Source organism: Gouania willdenowi, chromosome 11 (assembly GCF_900634775.1).
Source record: "Gouania willdenowi chromosome 11, fGouWil2.1, whole genome shotgun sequence".
NCBI classification, from domain to species: domain Eukaryota; kingdom Metazoa; phylum Chordata; class Actinopteri; order Blenniiformes; family Gobiesocidae; genus Gouania; species Gouania willdenowi.
Genome location: NC_041054.1, coordinates 31,425,740 through 31,444,564, shown reverse-complemented (window position 1 = coordinate 31,444,564; position 18,825 = coordinate 31,425,740). Strand labels below are relative to the sequence as shown.

The following is an 18,825-nucleotide window of genomic DNA, read 5'->3' as shown; positions in this document are numbered from 1 at the left end:
TGGTGAAATGGGATTTTAAAAACTACAGAAATTGGCTAAAAGTTGTAAATTAGTGGATAAAAACAGACAGAAAAAGTGGTAAAAAAGGGTTCAAAGTGTTAATATTGGGTTAAAAGTGGCAGAAGAAATCTGAACAATTAGTTTAAACTGGTAAATAATGGCCATGGCAAATGGTGAATGTGGTTAAATTGGCAAAAAAATGATCATGAAATATGTTAACAAGATGTGACAATAATGGGTCATACGTGACATTTGGTGGAAAAGTGGTGAAAAGGGTTTATAAGTGCTGAACATGTCTAGAAAGTGGAAAAAATGTGCAGTAAAGGCTTGAAAATGTGATGTAAAAGTGTCAGAAATGGGAGAAATATAGCGAAAATACATTTATAGGAAAAAAACAGGACTCCACATCCCACAATGCACCAATCTTTTCTGCCAGTGTTTACAGTGGAGATCAAAACAACTGATAAACATCTCGTCAGTTTTTTTTCTTTTACAATGAGGTGAAAAACGTGTCCAGCGTGTAGATTTAGACATTTATTCAGTACATAAACACAATAATTCATTGAAAAACATGTGAATATTATGGCCAAACATTTTATTAGAAAGAAGGAACTGAACCTGTTTATAAAAGGACCAGTGCTTAAAGTGAACCAAAGAACAAACATTACAATCTTTGTCCCACAGGAGACACACATGGATGGTTTTCACAGAAAACGCTTTGACAGAGTCACAGAGGGATGACTTCATCATCATCATCATCATCATCATCATCATCATCATCATCATCATCATCATCTTCATCATCATCATCATCTGCCTTTAGTTTAGCACTAATACTCAAACCTGTGGTCCACATCCCAAAGAGGGGCCGTTCTTTATCTTCTGCTCTGAACTGGTAGAAAGGCTGAGTTGTTCCTGTTCACATTGGTCATAGCTTAGCTTAGCCTAGCTTAGCTTAGCTTAGCTTAGCTAAAGGCTTTCTTTAAGGTTTGTTTGGAGTTGATATTTATTATTCATCTGGAAGAAGGTTATTTCACAAGGTGTGTTGTGTATGAAATGTAAAGATGGGGGAGGGGGGTTCAGTCATGTGACGATGTGTTGAAAAGATGCTCCGTCACTATCGCACAGCAGTAGCACCCGTTAGCTTCTCTGTTAAAACCATGGCAACAGAAACATGGTCCACTTCAGGCCTGAACAGACCCTTCTCTCTTTCACTGAGGGGGGGTCTTGAGCTCTTCAAGCCTTTGATCAGCTCCTGATAGCAGAGTGGATCTCCTAGTGTCCGTGCTGGTTGTTGGAGCTGACGTTGGGGTGCAAGGGGGGGTCCATTTACCCCAGGGTGGTAGAACGCACACTTACTCTCATATCTACAGTTTCCTTTCATCATGAAATGACGACACACGGGTCTGTTGGACATGTCTGAGGAGAGAGAAAGAGAGAGAGAGGATGAGAAGATCTGCAGAGACGCACGTCTAACATCCAGTGTCGGAAAAGTTTCATTTTCTACATGTTTTACATTCTCAGTTCTAAAAATGAACTAATTGATTTTAGAATATTTCTAAAAATATATATTGCTGTTAGCATCTACTCTGATGTTAGCTGTTAGCTCTGACGCTAGTACTTAGCTCTGAGGCAAACTGTTAGCTCTGGCGCTAGCTGTAAACTCCGAGGCTAGTTGTTAGCTCCAAGGCTAGCTGTTAGATCCAATAGATCCAATGCTAGCTGTTAGCTCTGACGCTAGCAGTTAGCTCCGACGCTAGCTGTTAGCTCTGAGGCTAGGTATTAGCTCTGACGCTAGCTGTAAGCTCCAACGCTAACTGTTAGCTCTGATGCTAGCGGTTATCTCTGAGGCTAGTTGTTAGTTCCGAGGCTAGCTGTAAGCTCAGAAGATAGCTGTTAACTCTGACGCTAGCTCTAAGCTTCAAGGCTAGCTGTTAGCTCTGATGCTAGCTGTTGGCTCTGACGCTAACTGTTGGCTTTGATGATAGCTGTTCGCTCTGACGCTAGCGGTTATCTCTGAAGCTCGTTGTTAGCTTCGAGGCTAGCTGTAAACTCGGAGGATAGCTGTTAACTCTAACGCTAGCTCTTAGCTTCAAGGCTAGCTGTTAGCTCTGATGCTAGTTGTTAGCTCTGACGCTAGCTGTTAGCTCCGACAATAGCTCTTAGCTCTGAGGCTAGCTGTTAGCTCTGTGGCTAGCTGTTAGCTCTGATGCTAGCTGTTAGCTCTGATGCTAGCTGTTAACTCTGAAGTTAGCTGTTGGCTCTGAGGCTAGCTGTTGGCTCTGACACTAGCTATTAGGTCTGAGGCTAGCTGTTATCTAGCTGTTAGTTGCGACGCTAGCTGTTAGCCCTGATGCAAGCTGTAAGCTCTGACGCTAGCTGCTAGCTCTTACACTAGCTGATAGCTCTGACACTAGCTGTTCGCTCTGAGGCAAGCAGTTAGCTCTGATGCTAGCTGTTAGATCTGAGGTTAGCTGTTAGTACTGATGGTAGGTGTTAGCACTGATACTAGCTGTAAACTCTGATGCTAGCAGTTAGCTCCCACGCTAGCTGTAAGCTCCGACGCTAGCTGTACGCTCCGATGAAAGCTGTTAGCTCTGATGCTAGCTGTTAGCTCTGACGCTAGCTGTTAGCTCCGACACTAGCTCTTAGCTCTGAGGCTAGCTGTTAGCTCTGTGGCTAGCTGTTAGCTCTGATGCTAGCTGTTAGCTCTGATGCTAGCTGTTAACTCTGAAGTTAGCTGTTGGCTCTGAGGCTAGCTGTTGGCTCTGACACTAGCTATTAGGTCTGAGGCTAGCTGTTATCTAGCTGTTAGTTGCGACGCTAGCTGTTAGCCCTGATGCAAGCTGTAAGCTCTGACGCTAGCTGCTAGCTCTTACACTAGCTGATAGCTCTGACACTAGCTGTTCGCTCTGAGGCAAGCAGTTAGCTCTGATGCTAGCCGTTAGATCTGAGGTTAGCTGTTAGTACTGATGGTAGGTGTTAGCACTGATACTAGCTGTAAACTCTGATGCTAGCAGTTAGCTTCCACGCTAGCTGTAAGCTCCGACGCTAGCTGTACGCTCCGATGAAAGCTGTTAGCTCTGATGCTAGCTGTTAGCTCTGACGCTAGCTGTTAGCTCCGACACTAGCTCTTAGCTCTGAGGCTAGCTGTTAGCTCTGTGGCTAGCTGTTAGCTCTGATGCTAGCTGTTAGCTCTGATGCTAGCTGTTAACTCTGAAGTTAGCTGTTGGCTCTGAGGCTAGCTGTTGGCTCTGACACTAGCTATTAGGTCTGAGGCTAGCTGTTATCTAGCTGTTAGTTGCGACGCTAGCTGTTAGCCCTGATGCAAGCTGTAAGCTCTGACGCTAGCTGCTAGCTCTTACACTAGCTGATAGCTCTGACACTAGCTGTTCGCTCTGAGGCAAGCAGTTAGCTCTGATGCTAGCTGTTAGATCTGAGGTTAGCTGTTAGTACTGATGGTAGGTGTTAGCACTGATACTAGCTGTAAACTCTGATGCTAGCAGTTAGCTCCCACGCTAGCTGTAAGCTCCGACGCTAGCTGTACGCTCCGATGAAAGCTGTTAGCTCTGATGCTAGCTGTTAGCTCCGACACTAGCTCTTAGCTCTGAGGCTAGCTGTTAGCTCTGTGGCTAGCTGTTAGCTCTGATGCTAGCTGTTAGCTCTGATGCTAGCTGTTAACTCTGAAGTTAGCTGTTGGCTCTGAGGCTAGCTGTTGGCTCTGACACTAGCTATTAGGTCTGAGGCTAGCTGTTATCTAGCTGTTAGTTGCGACGCTAGCTGTTAGCCCTGATGCAAGCTGTAAGCTCTGACGCTAGCTGCTAGCTCTTACACTAGCTGATAGCTCTGACACTAGCTGTTCGCTCTGAGGCAAGCAGTTAGCTCTGATGCTACCTGTTAGATCTGAGGTTAGCTGTTAGTACTGATGGTAGGTGTTAGCACTGATACTAGCTGTAAACTCTGATGCTAGCAGTTAGCTCCCACGCTAGCTGTAAGCTCCGACGCTAGCTGTACGCTCCGATGAAAGCTGTTAGCTCTGACGCTAGCTGTTGGCTCTGAGGCTAGCTGCTAGCTCCTAGGCTAGCTGTAAGCTCCAAGACTATTTATTAGCTTTAATGCAGGCTGTTAGCTCTAAGGCTAGCTGTTAGCTCCGACACTAGCTGTTAGCTTTGAGGCTAGCTGTTAGCTCCCACGCTAGATGTAAGCTCCGACGCTAGCTGTAAACTCCGATGAAAGCTGTTAGCTCTGACGCTAGCTGTTGGCTCTGAGGCTAGCTGTTAGCTCCTAGGTTAGCTGTAAGCTCCAAGGCTATTTGTTAGCTCTGACGCAGGCTGTTAGCTCTAAGGCTAGCTGTTAGCTCCGACACTAGCTGTTAGCTTTGACGCTAGCTGTTAGCTCTGATGCTAGCCGTTAGCTTCGATGCTAGCTGTAAGCTCTGTGGCTAGCTGTTAGCTCTAACGCTAGATGTTAGCTCTGACGCTAGCTGTTAGCTCTGAAGTTAGCTGTTGGCTATGAGACTAGCTGTTAGCTCTGACGCAGGCTGTTAGGTCTGAGGTTAACTGTTAGCTCTTATGCTAGCTGTTAGCGCTTAGTCTAGCTGTTAGCTCTGAATCTAGCCGTTAGCTCTGATGCTACCTGTTAGCTCTGACATTAGCTGTTAGCTCTGAAGTTAGCTGTAAGCTCTGAAGTTAGCTGTTGGCTCTGAGGCTAGCTGTTATCTCTGACACTAGCTATTAGGTCTGAGGTTAGATGTTAGCTCTGAGGCTAGCTGTTAGCCTAGTTCAGTTCCACGTACCATTCATGTTGTGTCCTCTTCGTGGTCCTACCTGCCCTTGGCCCCTGAAGCCCAGCTGTATTCCCCGCTGCCCTTGCCTCCCCCTGTGGAAGTGCCCCACCCTGTGGGGCCCCCCTCCTCTTCTGATGGAATCATCTCCCCAGTATTGGCCATTGCCGTTATCCTCCCGTCCCTGTCCTGGGGGGGGTCCCATGATGCTGGGGCCTCCACCGGCAGGGAAAGGAAGCCAGTAGGGCGGGGGCGGGTGGTTGAAGCGGGGGCCGCCGGGTGCTGCGTTGGGTGGGTAGCCCCCGTACATGGGGTTGATGTTGTTAATGGGGTTGATGGGGTTGATGTTGTTGATGTTGTTGATGGGGTTGATGTTGTTGATGGGGTTGATGTTGTTGATGTTGTTGATGTTGTTGATGTTGTTGATGGGGTTGATGGGGTTGATGGGGTTCATTCCTGGACCATGACCCAGCAGACCTGAGTTCACTGAGACAGAGGAAAACACAATGAGAAAAAGAACAAGGGGGAGATGGGGGGATAAGGGGGGGGGCACAGAAACATGACAGATGTTTACCTAGAGGAGGTCCACCAGGGTTCTGGTTCTGGGTCTGCTGCAGAGAACCCAACAACTGTTTGATCTTGTCTGAGAAATCTGGCTGCTTGATCAGGTCCTCAGTGGATTGGTTACCAGACGCCCCCTGGTGGTCGACAAGCACATTACAGCATTAATACATTACATCAAAATATTAAAACATTTCAACATTAAAACATTACAACATTAACATATTATTAAAACATATTGACACCTTTTAACGACGAACAAGAAGTGTGTTAAGCAGAGGTAAAAGTAATGGATTACAAGGACTCACGTTACTGTAACTGAGTAGATTTTATGTGTACTTGTACTTTTTTGATGTTATTTCAAAATCAGTAATTTTACTTGTACTGAAGTAAGTTTTTAAAAAGTAAAGTAATTCAATACATTTTTACATCCAACGTTACTGAGTCAATTATTATTTTTTGTTTTAAAATGTTCAACGGACTTTGTGAAACTACAAAAAATTAAATGACCAGACAACAAACAAATGCATCACATCATAGCGACCAATCAGATTAAACGTAATGTATCACATCATAGCCGACCAATCAGATTAAACGTAATGTATCACATAATAGCGACCAATCAGATTAAACGTAATGTATCACATCATAGCCGACCAATCAGATTAAACGTAATGTATCACATCATAGCCGACCAATCAGATTAAACGTAATGTATCACATCATAGCCGACCAATCAGATTAAGAGTAATGTATCACATCATAGCCGACCAATCAGATTAAACGTAATGTATCACATCATAGCCGACCAATCAGATTAAACGTAATGTATCACATCATAACAGACCAATCAGATTAAACGTAATGTATCACATCATAGTCGACCAATCAGATAAAACGTAATGTATCACATCATTACAGACCAATCAGATTAAACGTAATGTATCACATCATAACAGACCAATCAGATTAAACATAATGTATTTTATGTATGACTTACTTGTACTTGAGTACAGTTTTGATCAAGTACTTGTACTTGAGTAGATATATCGGTACTTTCAACACGTACCATGAGTGATGAGGGCAGCTCCTGTACGTTCACAACAGGAACTGCAGCGTTGGGGGCGGAGCTAACGTCCTGGGGGCTGCTCCATTTGTTGTGCAGGTTCTCCATCAGGTCGGCCAGGACGGGGGGCAGCTTGGAGCCCTCGGCCTGGAGCAGGGCCTCACCTGGGAGGGAGGAGGTTTCTATGGGCTCCACGTAGCCTTCATCAGGCATGGACGAGTCCTGGTGGGTGGAGAGGGGGGGGGTCACAGTTAGTGTGTGTGTGTGTGTGTGTGTGTGTGTGTCCATACCATATCCAGAGGAATGAGGCGGGGGGGCATGGGCTCGTAGGGTTCTGGATCTGGTTCATGTGGACTATCAGGAACACTAGAGGAAGAAGAATCCATGTTAAACGCACACATATTCAAAATACACAAATATACACAAAAAACATATTACATTGCAAGACATAAATATATAGTGACAACAAATATACTAAAAAACACAAAGCAACAATTATAATATACAAAATATCTACAAAAAACTGCAGAAAAAACATACAAATTTCTCTAAAAACACACAAGCCGACAATAATAATACACAAAAATTACTGAAGATATGACATTACACAACAAAAGTACAAAACACACAAAACAAAAACAAAACACAGAGAAATCACTCCTAACTCCTAAAATAATCACATATTGACTCTAAAATCACATAAAATTAAGGAAAATTATGTAAAACATCAACAAAAATACATAAAAAATGTCTAAAATGACTCCACAAACTCTGTAGTTTCCTGTGTTAACGCTCTGATTGGTCAATATTCTAATGCTGACATGAATGTTGATCATGTGACCTTCAGATCAGATACAGTCACATGTTTGAGGCCCCGCCCCCTGGAACAAACCTTTCTTTGCTGAGGAAGATCTCCTTCAGGATGCACATCTCCCGGTCCGTCTGCGTGAGCTTCTCTGTGCTGTTGTTCCTGGGGGACACCAGACATTCAGCCAGGGTCAGGGGTCTCGGGGGCGTCCAAGGGACGTGCTCCACCATGGTGTCGTGGTAATGACGATGAATCATCTCAGGCGTCTGTATGTCCATCATCAGCTCTCGCTTTGTGGCCTCACCAAAGTCCTTGATCTTATTTACATTCACTGGGAATGAAAAGCAACCATTGGTCAAGTTTACACCAAACATTTTACAAAAACTAAACTAACTTCCTAAACCAGGGGTGTCAAACTCATTGTGGTTTGCGGCCCATTCACGACCCAGTTTGATCCCAAGTGGACCTGACAAATCCAGTTACAGTATTTCTGAAGAAAAAAAACCACTTCCTCATTACTGTGCCAGATATAAACAATGTACTTAAAGGATCCTCCACAAAACCTTCTAAATGTCCTTATTAGTAGATCCATATCTAACAAAACACATTATTATGCACCATATTCATTTTATTAACTTTTAAAAATGGGACGACTTTACAGTTTTAGAGCATGTGTTCCTACACCTTGAAATCACCTGATTGATGATGTCACACAACCCCACTGCCTGTAAACATCCCATTGTTTTCTATTGGAGTGACGTCATAGTAGACAATAAAGCAGAGAAGAAGAGCTTTCCTAAGGGACCTTTACTCTCACTTAAACAGTGCGCTGACACGCTCTGGTGGCTAAAGTTAGAGAGTAAATCACACACCCAAAAGGACTTTTATTCTCAGGGTTTTCCTGGTTTTTTAAAGAAACTGAAAACAGCACATGTTGTCATTGTGACTGAAAATATATTAAATGATGTAAAAAGCTGTTAAATAATGTAAAAAGATGTTAAATAATGTAAACAATTACTAAATTATGTAAAAAGCTGTTAAATAATGTAAAAAGATGTTAAATAATGTAAAAAGATGTTAAATAATGTAAAAAGATGTTAAATATTGTAAAAAGATGTTAAATGATGTAAAAAGTTACTAAATGATGTAAAAAGCTGTTAAATGATGTAAAAAGTTACTAAATGATGTAAAAAGCTGTTAAATGATGTAATAAGTTATAAATGATGTAAAAAGCTGTTAAATGATGTAAAAAGATGTTAAATGATGTAAAAAGATGTTAAATGATGTAAAAAGTTATAAATGATGTAAAAAGCTGTTAAATGATGTAAAAAGATGTTAAATGATGTAAAAAGATGTTAAATGATATAAAAAGTTACTAAATGATGTAAAAAGCTGTTAAATGATGTAAAAAGTTACTAAATGATGTAAAAAGCTGTTAAATGATGTAATAAGTTATAAATGATGTAAAAAGCTGTTAAATTATGTAAAAATCAGGCTTAAAGCTTCACTCCAATAGAAAATGCTGAATGCTCTGCAGGCCTTGAGTTTGACACCTCTGATCCTTCTGGTGAACATTGAGTGTTTACCTCTCTCTGTCTCATCCAGGTCAAAGTACAAATAGTGTTTGAGTTGTTCTTCTTCTGCCCAGTGGACCGTCTTCTTCTTCTTGGTCTTGATTCCAGGCACGGGGGCGGAGTTAAGGGCGCCCAGGGAGCACGTGCACTCCATCGCTGCAGGGAACCAATCAAATGTCAGAGACCGCCCTCAAGGCTGCAGCACATTTTAAAAACTTTAAAGAAATGTTTGGGACTTACGCTGTGCGGGAATGATTTTAACTGGAATTTCTTTGGCAGAATTAGTGGGAGTATTCAGAGGTTTGTCTTTTTTCTCCAGAGGTGGAGCATCTAGTGGATCCAAGCTGTGATTGGAGGAAAATACAGGAAATACAATCATCAGTGATGGAGGGGTACAGGGTACACACACACACACACACACACACACACACACACACACACACACACACACACACACACACACACACACACACACACACACACACAGCTTTAAAGTGGGAGTGGCTTTTTTTTTCAAAAGTTGATATTTCATCACTTTATTATTTTTTAATTTATATATTCAGATTAATTCAATGAGAAATGTTGCTTAATGTCTAATTAAAAAAGCCTGATTGATCATGTGATCAGTAATGTACTGGTGCGCCCCCTCGTGCACCAATTAGTAATAGCAGTTACTTTTATTAAACAATTAAACATAAGTCAAATGTTTAACACCATATTCCAAAAAAACAAAGAAGTAAAATTAGACTTATTGGTATTTTTTACACTGGTGAACTGTAGTGATCAATCAAAGTTTAAAGAAAGAACTAAATATTTTACAGTTGTGATTGATCACTTTAAAAAATGCTTGATGAAGTGTTTCCACCTTTAAGGAACCATTTTATGTGTTTATTGATTCTAGTTGAACTCTTTACATTGTAGTCACAGTGTTTGATCTGGTAACACTGCTGAGGATGTGAAAGAGATCAAATGATAGTGTTTTATCATTGTATGCATCACTAAAAAATAACCTAAAAACAAAACTATATTTTTAATTGTGATAATAAACATCAATTAGTGAAAGAATTAAATATATTATGTGTGGTCAATATTGAGCTGTTTGGGGGATTATTTTCTGAGTCCAAACCTTTTCTACTTTGCTGTAGGTCTATACTGTTACACTGTATGATCCAAATATAGGATTATTTGATACACTTTTAAAGTTTCATTACATTTTGGGCCTAAAATCCACTCTTCTGATAGATGACTTTAATCCAGATGTTTTGGATCAAACTGATCCCATTCCTACTAAAAAGTTGTGAAAAACCCAAACTAAAGGTGTGATCTGGATCAGAACCAAGATTGGATTACGTCATCTAATCCGTTCTGTTTCTTCTTTTGAAAAAAACATTTTCAAGATTTGATCCAATCATTGATCCAGAATCCTCCCTGGTTTATTTCAGCTATATTTGATGATCATGTATTTGTTTCCCCTCATCTTGTGTTTGTTTTTCAGATTGTGTCAGATTCCCTACCATGGTCTCTTGAGCACTGGAGGCTTGATGTTGTACTTGTCTCCCAGCTGAGGAGCAGGAGTGGGTTTCTTAGCTGGGACGGGGGTGGGCGTGTCCATCTCTAACCCTACACACACACACACACACACAGAGAGAGAGCTAGCTGTGAGGCTAACCTACATTGACTATAGCAGTATCAGGATGGATGCTAACAGAGAGAATAAAGTCACCTATGGAGCGGATCTTAGCGTGTCTGGGGGGGTCGGCTTTGGGCTTCTCCTCCTTCTTCTCGTCCTCACCACTCTTTTCCTTCACGTCCTGCACGAGAACCTTGGTCTCATCTTTCTTTTTTCTCTTTTCTAGACATTTATGATTATAATTGTAATTGATCATTATTTATTCACATAATTGTATAAATATATTGCTGTTGTAATTATAATTGAGTTCAAATAATTCACTTTGTAATTGTAATTGTCATGGAAATTATATGAAAAAAACGTCAATTACAATTTGATAAAAGGTAAACCTGGTGAACCATGTTACAGTTCTATGTCTGACACATACTGTACGTAGTTAATAATTATTAGAATATGTTTCAGATCAACTTTTCCCACTACCTGTCACTTCTCTACAGGATCATTTTACCTTTAAAAATATATAAAACTATGTTTATAGTGACAGAAAAAAGGCTCAGACGCCCACACCATAAATATCAATATATTCATTGATTAGGAAACCTAACAAGGTAATCAATAAATGAGAAACTAATTAGATGATAGATAATATTTATTAGTGTATTTTACAGATGATTTAAAACATGGGTCAAACTGACCCGTTAGCATTAGAGATGCTAACAGAAAGCTAACACAAGAGGAAGGTTACGTTTAATAAGGATTATTTATTAAAGGATCAGTAATTGTGATTAATTGCAATTGAACTTTAGTAATTGAGAATGTAAATGACTTTCAGGGGAAAACAATTGTAATTGTAATGCCTGTTGCCGTAATCATAATTGACTTGTAATTGAACATGGATAATGGAGGATGTAATTGTAATTTAAAAATGTAATGGAGCCCAACCCTGTTGGTTGAACATGTGAGGAAAACACAGTTTAATATTTACCAGCTGGAGCGTTTCCACTGCTAGCGACGCTGTGTGAGCGAATGGTGGCCATCCATCCATCGACCAGCAGAGCTGCCAGTTTCCTCACGTCTAAACACAACAGATAAAACAGTTACTAATGGATCACATTATACACTGACTGGTTTTATTCTAAGGAGAATAAACTGACCTTCAGTCTCTGCGGTTTTGCTGAGCTGTTTCACCAGTTTGGCTGTGTTGTTCTGAAAAACAAAGAGACAAACCAGTAAAAATCCATTCAGTGAACAGGGACAGAGTGTGTTTTCTACCTGTTTGAGGTGGTCCACTTTGAGAGGCAGCTTCTGCAGAGTCAGCAGAATGAGCTGAAGGAGAGGGCTGTTGTTGGTGGTCTTAGAGTAGGTGAGCCACGAGTTAAGCAGCCGGTAGCCCCCAACCCTTATAAACCTGGACAGAGAAGAAGAGACGAGTTACCAACAAGGCAAAAACAACTAGACACGCTTATCTACCAAAGATTTATCATATGTTATAGTGGCATTTATTCTACAGGAGGTCAAAGTTCATTTCCTGGAAAAATAGTTGTCTGAATAAATGAAACCTTAACATATGATATGAAATGAACACAAAATTAATTTGCTGGAATTCAAATGTCATCAGATAAAGACAAAAGTGTTGCCTCATAGATCAATAAATCAAAGATCATTTGATTGGAAAAAAGATGTAAAAAATTGAAAGTTTGTTCTCCACTGTAAAAACTTCTATTGATATTGTTGGTAAAGTTTGGCACATTGCATTGTGGGATGTGGAGTCCTGTAGACAGATGCATTAAAGTGGTTTTACTAAGAGGGAATAAAGGGGAGAGATTTTTGGGGTCCATCCATAAAGTCAGTAAAATGATGGTCCATTGTTCTATGAATCTGTGATAACCACATTTATTTATTCATCTGAATAATATCCACTGTTATCCAGGAACGTTTATTATTATTATTATTATTATTATTATTATAGTCATCTTAAAGATGGAAATCCTGGTTTTAATCACTAATAAAATGGGGACGTGACCGTCTGCGCCATCTACCCTCTCCGGTGGCCCGCTGTGTGGATGGGCCAGGCTCGCACCAGACAGGCCTCGTAAATGGATATTTCACTTCACTCCCAGCTGGTCTGGCTCACTCACTTGGTGCACCACACACCCATACCCAATCCCTGGGGGGCTGGATGGTGGGGCTGGGGGGGAGGGTGCTGCCGCCTGTGCTACTGAGTAGTGGCACGGGGCGACATTCACACCTCAAGTTGCCCTACCAATCCCTCCAATTTTAATCGCACCTCAACACACCACCCCCCAGAAGGTGCGACTACCACTTCCACTCTCCGGAGCTATTGCACCACATACACATATATACACAAAGGTTGGATGGGGAGCACCACTCCCCTCCACCCCCTTTCTTTTATTTGCACCTCATACATTCACTAAACACACACATTCACACAGGGGATAGGGAAGTAACATAACAGGGAGGTGGGTAGGATCACATATTTGGGCCTGTCAGGTGGGGGCCTGGCCCCTCTGTTGATGGCTCAGAGTGCAAATACATCAGGATGGTGCGGTCAGGCATGGTGGGGCGGTGGGTCTCAGGGGGCATGGAGGGGTGTTGCCTGGGGCTCTCTTCGCAGGGTCTCTCAGGGCGGTGTTGGCCCGGCGGGGCATGGGGGTGCCTCTTCCCTATGGGTGTTGCTTGGTGCTTGTCTCATCTCCTGGTTGCCTTGGGGGCTGTCCTCGGTGTGTGCGGGTCCAAGCCGGCCTGCCTCGCCGGTGTGGGGGTGGGCCCGCTGGAGGGTACTGGCATTGGTAGTAGGGTTGGGGCGGAGTTGCTTGGTTGCGGTTGCTGTCGGCTGCCTGGTAGGTCTGTCCTGCAATTCTGCAGACCGGTGGGTGGGTCCGGGGCGCCCTTGGTTGGGGGCTGCTGTTCCACACTGGGTGGGTGCCGTTGGAGTGCCTCCTTCCTGTGGTGGCGGCCGCCGGGCACTCGCGCACCGATGGGTGGCATTGCCTTGTGGCTTGCGCTGTCCGGTGGGCACCACTCACTCCTTCCCTCTGTCCACAGCCACCACCATTATAGTTAAGCCTCACGCCTACAACTTCACATCTCACTCTCACTTTACAATAATCAATTCTTCCCCACCCTTCCCATTTTCTACCTTGAATCTATCCTCCCTGCTCACTTCCCCCTCCACCCCCCCACCCCCTCCACCCCCTCACCCAGGTGTAACACTTCTCTCTCTTTTTATATTCTCCCTTTAATAAAGTGTTTCTTACCCTTCCTTATGAAGGGCTGGTGATGGTCACATCTAAGCAATAAAATAAATTCATTTATTTAATTGAAATAACAAAACATGCATTGCTGTCTAAAAAAAGATTACACTTCTTGTAGTGTTGACCTTTGACAGCATGTGAAGACAAAGGAAAAAACAAAACAAAACAAAAAAAACAAATAAAATGCATTCAAAGTGACCAAAAATGGTGGAAAAGGTTGTGAAATGGCATTTTAAAAACCATAGAATGGCAAATAATGGGCATGGCAAATGGTGAATGTGGTTAAATTGGCAAAAAAAATAATGAAATCTGGTAAAAAGAGGTTAAAAGTGACAATAATGGATCAACATATGTGCCATTAGGTGTAAAAGTGGTAGAAATGGTTTATAAGTGATGAACATGTCTGGAACGTGGAAAAAATGTGCAGAAAAGACATTAAAATGTGATGTAGAAGTGTCAGAAATGGGAGAAATGTAGCAAAAATGCAATAAAAAGAGAAAAATACGACAATAAAAAGTGAATAAAATAGGTTAAAATATAGTGAGTTTGGTGGAGTTGCAGAAAAAGGTAAAAATAAGCAAAATTTGCCTCAAATTGTTCAATAAATATTTTTAGTTTCTTGAAGGCATCTGGTGACCCCATCCCAGTGTCTTGTAACCCCAAATAGAGTCCTGACACCAAGGTTGAGAACCACTGGTCTACAGGACTCCACATCCCACAATGCAATGCACCAAAGATCAATGAGGCCTACACTGTGCCTTTATCTGATAAAAAGAGATACAAGTTTATACATATATATATATATATATATATATATATATATATACATATATATACAGATCCTATTGAGAAGCTACCTGTTAAGAACATCATGGGACTTGGCCTGGAGCAGGATCTTCAAGAACATGCATCTACTGACCATCTTGGTCGATGCTTTCATCATGCTGTATTAAAAGAGAAAAGCAAAGTGAACAGTGAAAACAGGGTAAAGATGGTGGATAAACATGACATTGTCTCTATGGTTCCTTACCTGAAAAACTTGGGAACGTCCTCCAGACTGCGGAGCTCTCCATCCTTTCCTAATAGAGCCTCAATACCTTTCAGAATGTCTCTGGGGTCTACTGGTGCCCCCGCCATCTCTGAAACACACACATTAATACCACTTTAAACTAAACTGGATTCATTCTGGCAGCCAACCAGTGTGTGAAATAACCATAACAGCAGAACATTAAAGAACCATTAATACATATTTTATTGTTGAAAACAATCTTTGGTTCTGATATTATCGTAGCACAAACCGACCGTTGTCGCATCAAGGTCTGAGATTGAGTTACAGTATCGTCAACAAACCAATAAGTTAAAAAAGATTCAGTTTGAGTTCAAACTTGTCCTGAAACACGCCTCAAAGGGGGGGGGGGGGGGGGTTGATTATTTTAAAGTGAGAGTGAGATGTGAAGTTGTAGTTGTGCATATTGTGTTGTGTAATCCAGCCAGTCTGGTGACCAGTGTGAAGGTCAGTCTACCCAGCCTGGTGCAGGTCTACAGTTTAGTTTCTGGTGTCCTTTGACAGCTCTTTGGTCTTGGCCATAGTGGAGTTTGGAGTCTGACTGTTTGAGGTTGTGGACAGGTGTGTTTTATACTGATAACCAGTTCAAACAGGTTCCATTAATACAGGTAACGAGTGGAGGACAGAGGAGCCTCTTAAAGGAGAAGTTACAGGTCTGTGAGAGACACAAATGTGGCTTGTTTGTAGATGACCAAATACTTGTTTTACAGAGAGGATGTTGCAGCATCTTTGGCTTTTATTCCAGCACTCAGTGTTTGTGGGTCAGAGTCTATCAGTGTGGAACATCTTGATGAGGTCATATTTACCCACTCTTCTTTACTAAACTGATCTAAATGTGACAGATAGTGAGGACATCTGTGTACAGCCCTCTTCAGATCACCACACAGATGTTCAATGGGATTCAGGTCTGGACTCTGGTTGGTCCATTCCTAAACCTCCATCTGATTGTGGTGAAGCCATTGTTTAGTTGATGCTGTGCTTAGGGTCATTGTGGTGTTGAAAGATAAAGTTCCTCTTCATCTTCAGCTTTCTAACAGAAGTCTGAAGGTTTTGTTCCAACACTACCAGGTATTTAGAACTGTTCATAATTCCCTCCACCCTGACTAAGGCCCCAGTTCCAGCTGAAGAAAAACAAAGCATGATGCTGCCACCACCATGCTTCACTGTAGGTATGGTGTTTTTTTGGTGATGTGCAGTGTTGTTTTTGCACCAAATATACCTTTTGGAATTAGGGCCAAAAAGCTCAACCTTGGTTTCATCAGACCATAACACATTTTCACACGTGTTTGGGAGACTTCAAATGTGTTTTTACAAAATAAAGCTTGGCTTGGATGTTTTTCTTGGTAAGATAAGGCTTCCGTCTTGCCACCTTACCCCATAAACCAGACATATGAAGAAGACTGTTTTGTTGTCACCAGTGCCGTCAGGGTAGGTAAGGTAGGCAGTGCCTACCCAAGGGTGAATTGATATTTTGATTATTTGTTTTAATTATATTATAATTATAAATTATTTATTTTTCAATTTCCAATAGCCTACAGTACCTATAAGTTTGAAAGTGTCCGCATTTTGTGCGTTTCATAGCCCAAATTACTAAACAGCGCTATTTCCTGGAACAGCTGCACAGTCTATTTTTTTTTTTTTCACTCCGCTGTAAGGCAGAGGGAGCCCACGCCCCCTCTCAAAGGCACGTTGCTCCTCTGTCTCCGTTCCCATTCCGTGTTTTTATGTGTTTGCGCATGCGCAGTCAGGTCGCCAAGATGACAACCATTTACGTAACTGCACTATGCTAAATGCCATACCTAAGTTCACAGTACATTAGTGAATAGATGCCATGTGACCGCTGCTGCTACATTCTCTAGCTAGTGGGCGGGATAACACTACAGTCAGTATGACAGCTCCAGCTGACAGCTTTTAAAAGATGGAGACCAACACCTGAGCTACCAGACCTTCAGCAAAGGTAAGGTCAGAACATTGTTGGTACTTTCTACAGTGAATGGAACAAAAGGAAGGATTGACTTTGTGGATGCTCCTCACTGAGGCTGTTCTGAGTTGTTGTTGTTGTTATTTTCTCCATGTTTCTGTGTTTCCAACACAAACAACAGATGTGCTGCCGTGTCATGAGATATATGTTGTTGGAGAGTATGGAGGTTATATTAAATAATTGTTTATGTTTCTCTAATGGTGTTTATGATGTTGATTTTGTTAGATGATAAATACTTGTTCATGTGGATCTTGTTGGGTTTTTTCTTTCTTATTATGAATTTAATATTTTGATAAGCACATTGAGATGACTTTGTTGGAAATTGCTTTATACAAATAAAATTGATTTGCCACTTGCCAGCAAAAACATATGAAATTGTCATTGGTGGTCTCGATTTGCAACGTGCCTACCCAACCCTAGTGGTCATGGCACATCACTGGTTGTCATATGTTCTACACAGACAGTACTTGCCAGAATTTCCTGCAGGTCCTTCAATGTTGCTGTCGGCCTCTTGGCAGCCTCCATGACCACTTTTCTTCTCGTCTTGTCATCAATTTTGGACAAACGTCCTGTTTTTATTAAAGTCACTGTTGTGCCATATTTTCTCCACTTGATGACTGTCTTCTATGTGTTCCATGTTATATTTAATTCATTAGAAATAGTTTGGTAGCCTTCACCTGACTTATATCTGTGAACAATGAGATCCTCTGATGCTTTGGAAGCTCTCTGAGGACCATGGATTGTTCTAGAAGATGTGGCTAAAAAAATGTGAGGAAAAGCTACTAGAACATCTGAACTTCATTTGGGGTTAATCAGAGGCAATGGTGACAGGTGTGTGCTGACTCCATTTAACATGAGGTAAAATGTTTTTTTTAATTTTTAATTCACCTCCCTGAGAGGTTTCAGTTTGTTTTTCAATTGCATTGTACAGGTTATAGGTCACATTAAAGGTGGAAAATGTTGAGAAAATATTTATTGTGACATCATTTTTTTACATCACAAAAACCTGGCATTTGAACAGAGGTGTGTAGACTTTTTATATCCACTGTTTGTGCAAGAACCGTTACTGCGAACCCGCTGCCCCGGGCCCAAAGATGCAGCCAGACCAGCAGAAAGAGCAGGGGCCAAGGAGCCCCAGGCCACCCCTCACAACCGAGTGGCTCCCCAGAGCTTGGCCAGACCTCCATACCGGCATGCGGCGCACAGCCCTGAGACGGCAAAGCTGCAGACATCGCAGGGCACCGCTCAAGCAGGGGCCACCCCGCACCGCACTCAGTCATGCATGGACCAGCCGAGTTAGCTGGCAAAGCCCGCCGTACCCCAAGAGCACCTCCCAGGACCGGAAACCCCTAAGTATGAGCCCCCGGGTGAAACCTCTTGGGGAGATGTCCCCCCACTCCAGCCTACAAACCGGCCACGGTCCAGCAGGACCGCAGAGCCCCAGATGGCGCAAGGACAGCACCCGCCACCCACTGAACAGTGCAAGCCACGAGACAATGCCCCCCACCGGTGTGCAAGCGACCGGCGGTCGCTACCACGGGAAAGAAGCACTTCAACAGCACACACCTTTTGTGGAGCAGCAGCCCCCAGCCAAGGGCGCCTCGGACGCACCCATTGGCCCGCAGATAGCAGGACAGACCTACCAGGCGGTCAATAGCAACCTCAACCACCGGAACAGCTAGTGCCGCCCCTCCAGCAAACAGCAGCATCCCGAAGCGCCAAGCCACCTCGCCCGAACCCCGGTACAGACGCCAGCATCCCCCAGCGCGCCATCCCCCACACCAGTGCGGCAGGCCGCCTTAGCCCACACACGGCGAGGACCGCCCCCAAGGCAACCAGGAGACGAGACAAGCACTAAGCCACACCTGAAGGGAAGAGGCACCCCCACACCGCCTGGATAGACCCCGCAGAGAGCCCCCAGTAGGGCAAGTTGAGTTGGGAGTGCCGTCCCCATGCCACTACTTAGTAGCACAGGTGGCGCCCCCCTCGACCCCCAGCCCCACCATCCAGCCCCCCAACGGTTGGGTATGGGTATGTGGTGCACCAAGTGAGTGAGCCAGACCAGCTGGGAGTGAAGTGAA

General features: G+C 42.9%; 1 protein-coding gene across 4 annotated transcripts in view; it reads right to left on the bottom strand.

Moving 5' to 3' along the window:
- Window positions 1-521: 521 nt before the first annotated feature.
- LOC114471754 (serine/threonine-protein phosphatase 1 regulatory subunit 10-like) overlaps window positions 522-18,825 on the bottom strand; it is a 19,869-nt gene continuing 1,565 nt past the window's right edge. The window contains exons 2-16 of one of the 4 annotated variants that reach the window (XM_028460629.1): window positions 14,728-14,836; window positions 14,555-14,641; window positions 11,695-11,830; window positions 11,577-11,628; window positions 11,408-11,497; window positions 10,516-10,644; window positions 10,307-10,412; window positions 9,033-9,136; window positions 8,805-8,948; window positions 7,303-7,549; window positions 6,701-6,776; window positions 6,345-6,632; window positions 5,358-5,481; window positions 4,796-5,269; window positions 522-1,419 (exon numbers count right to left, since the gene is read on the bottom strand). In XM_028460629.1, coding sequence (XP_028316430.1) covers window positions 1,118-1,419; window positions 4,796-5,269; window positions 5,358-5,481; window positions 6,345-6,632; window positions 6,701-6,776; window positions 7,303-7,549; window positions 8,805-8,948; window positions 9,033-9,136; window positions 10,307-10,412; window positions 10,516-10,644; window positions 11,408-11,497; window positions 11,577-11,628; window positions 11,695-11,830; window positions 14,555-14,641; window positions 14,728-14,834 — 2,466 coding nt within the window. In that variant the 5' untranslated portion in view covers window positions 14,835-14,836 and the 3' untranslated portion in view covers window positions 522-1,117. Of the gene's footprint in view, window positions 1,420-4,795; window positions 5,270-5,357; window positions 5,482-6,344; window positions 6,633-6,700; window positions 6,777-7,302; window positions 7,550-8,804; window positions 8,949-9,032; window positions 9,137-10,306; window positions 10,413-10,515; window positions 10,645-11,407; window positions 11,498-11,576; window positions 11,831-14,554; window positions 14,642-14,727; window positions 14,837-18,825 lie in introns of those variants that run through there. The other 3 variants (XM_028460630.1, XM_028460631.1, XM_028460632.1) reach the window with 3 other exon arrangements.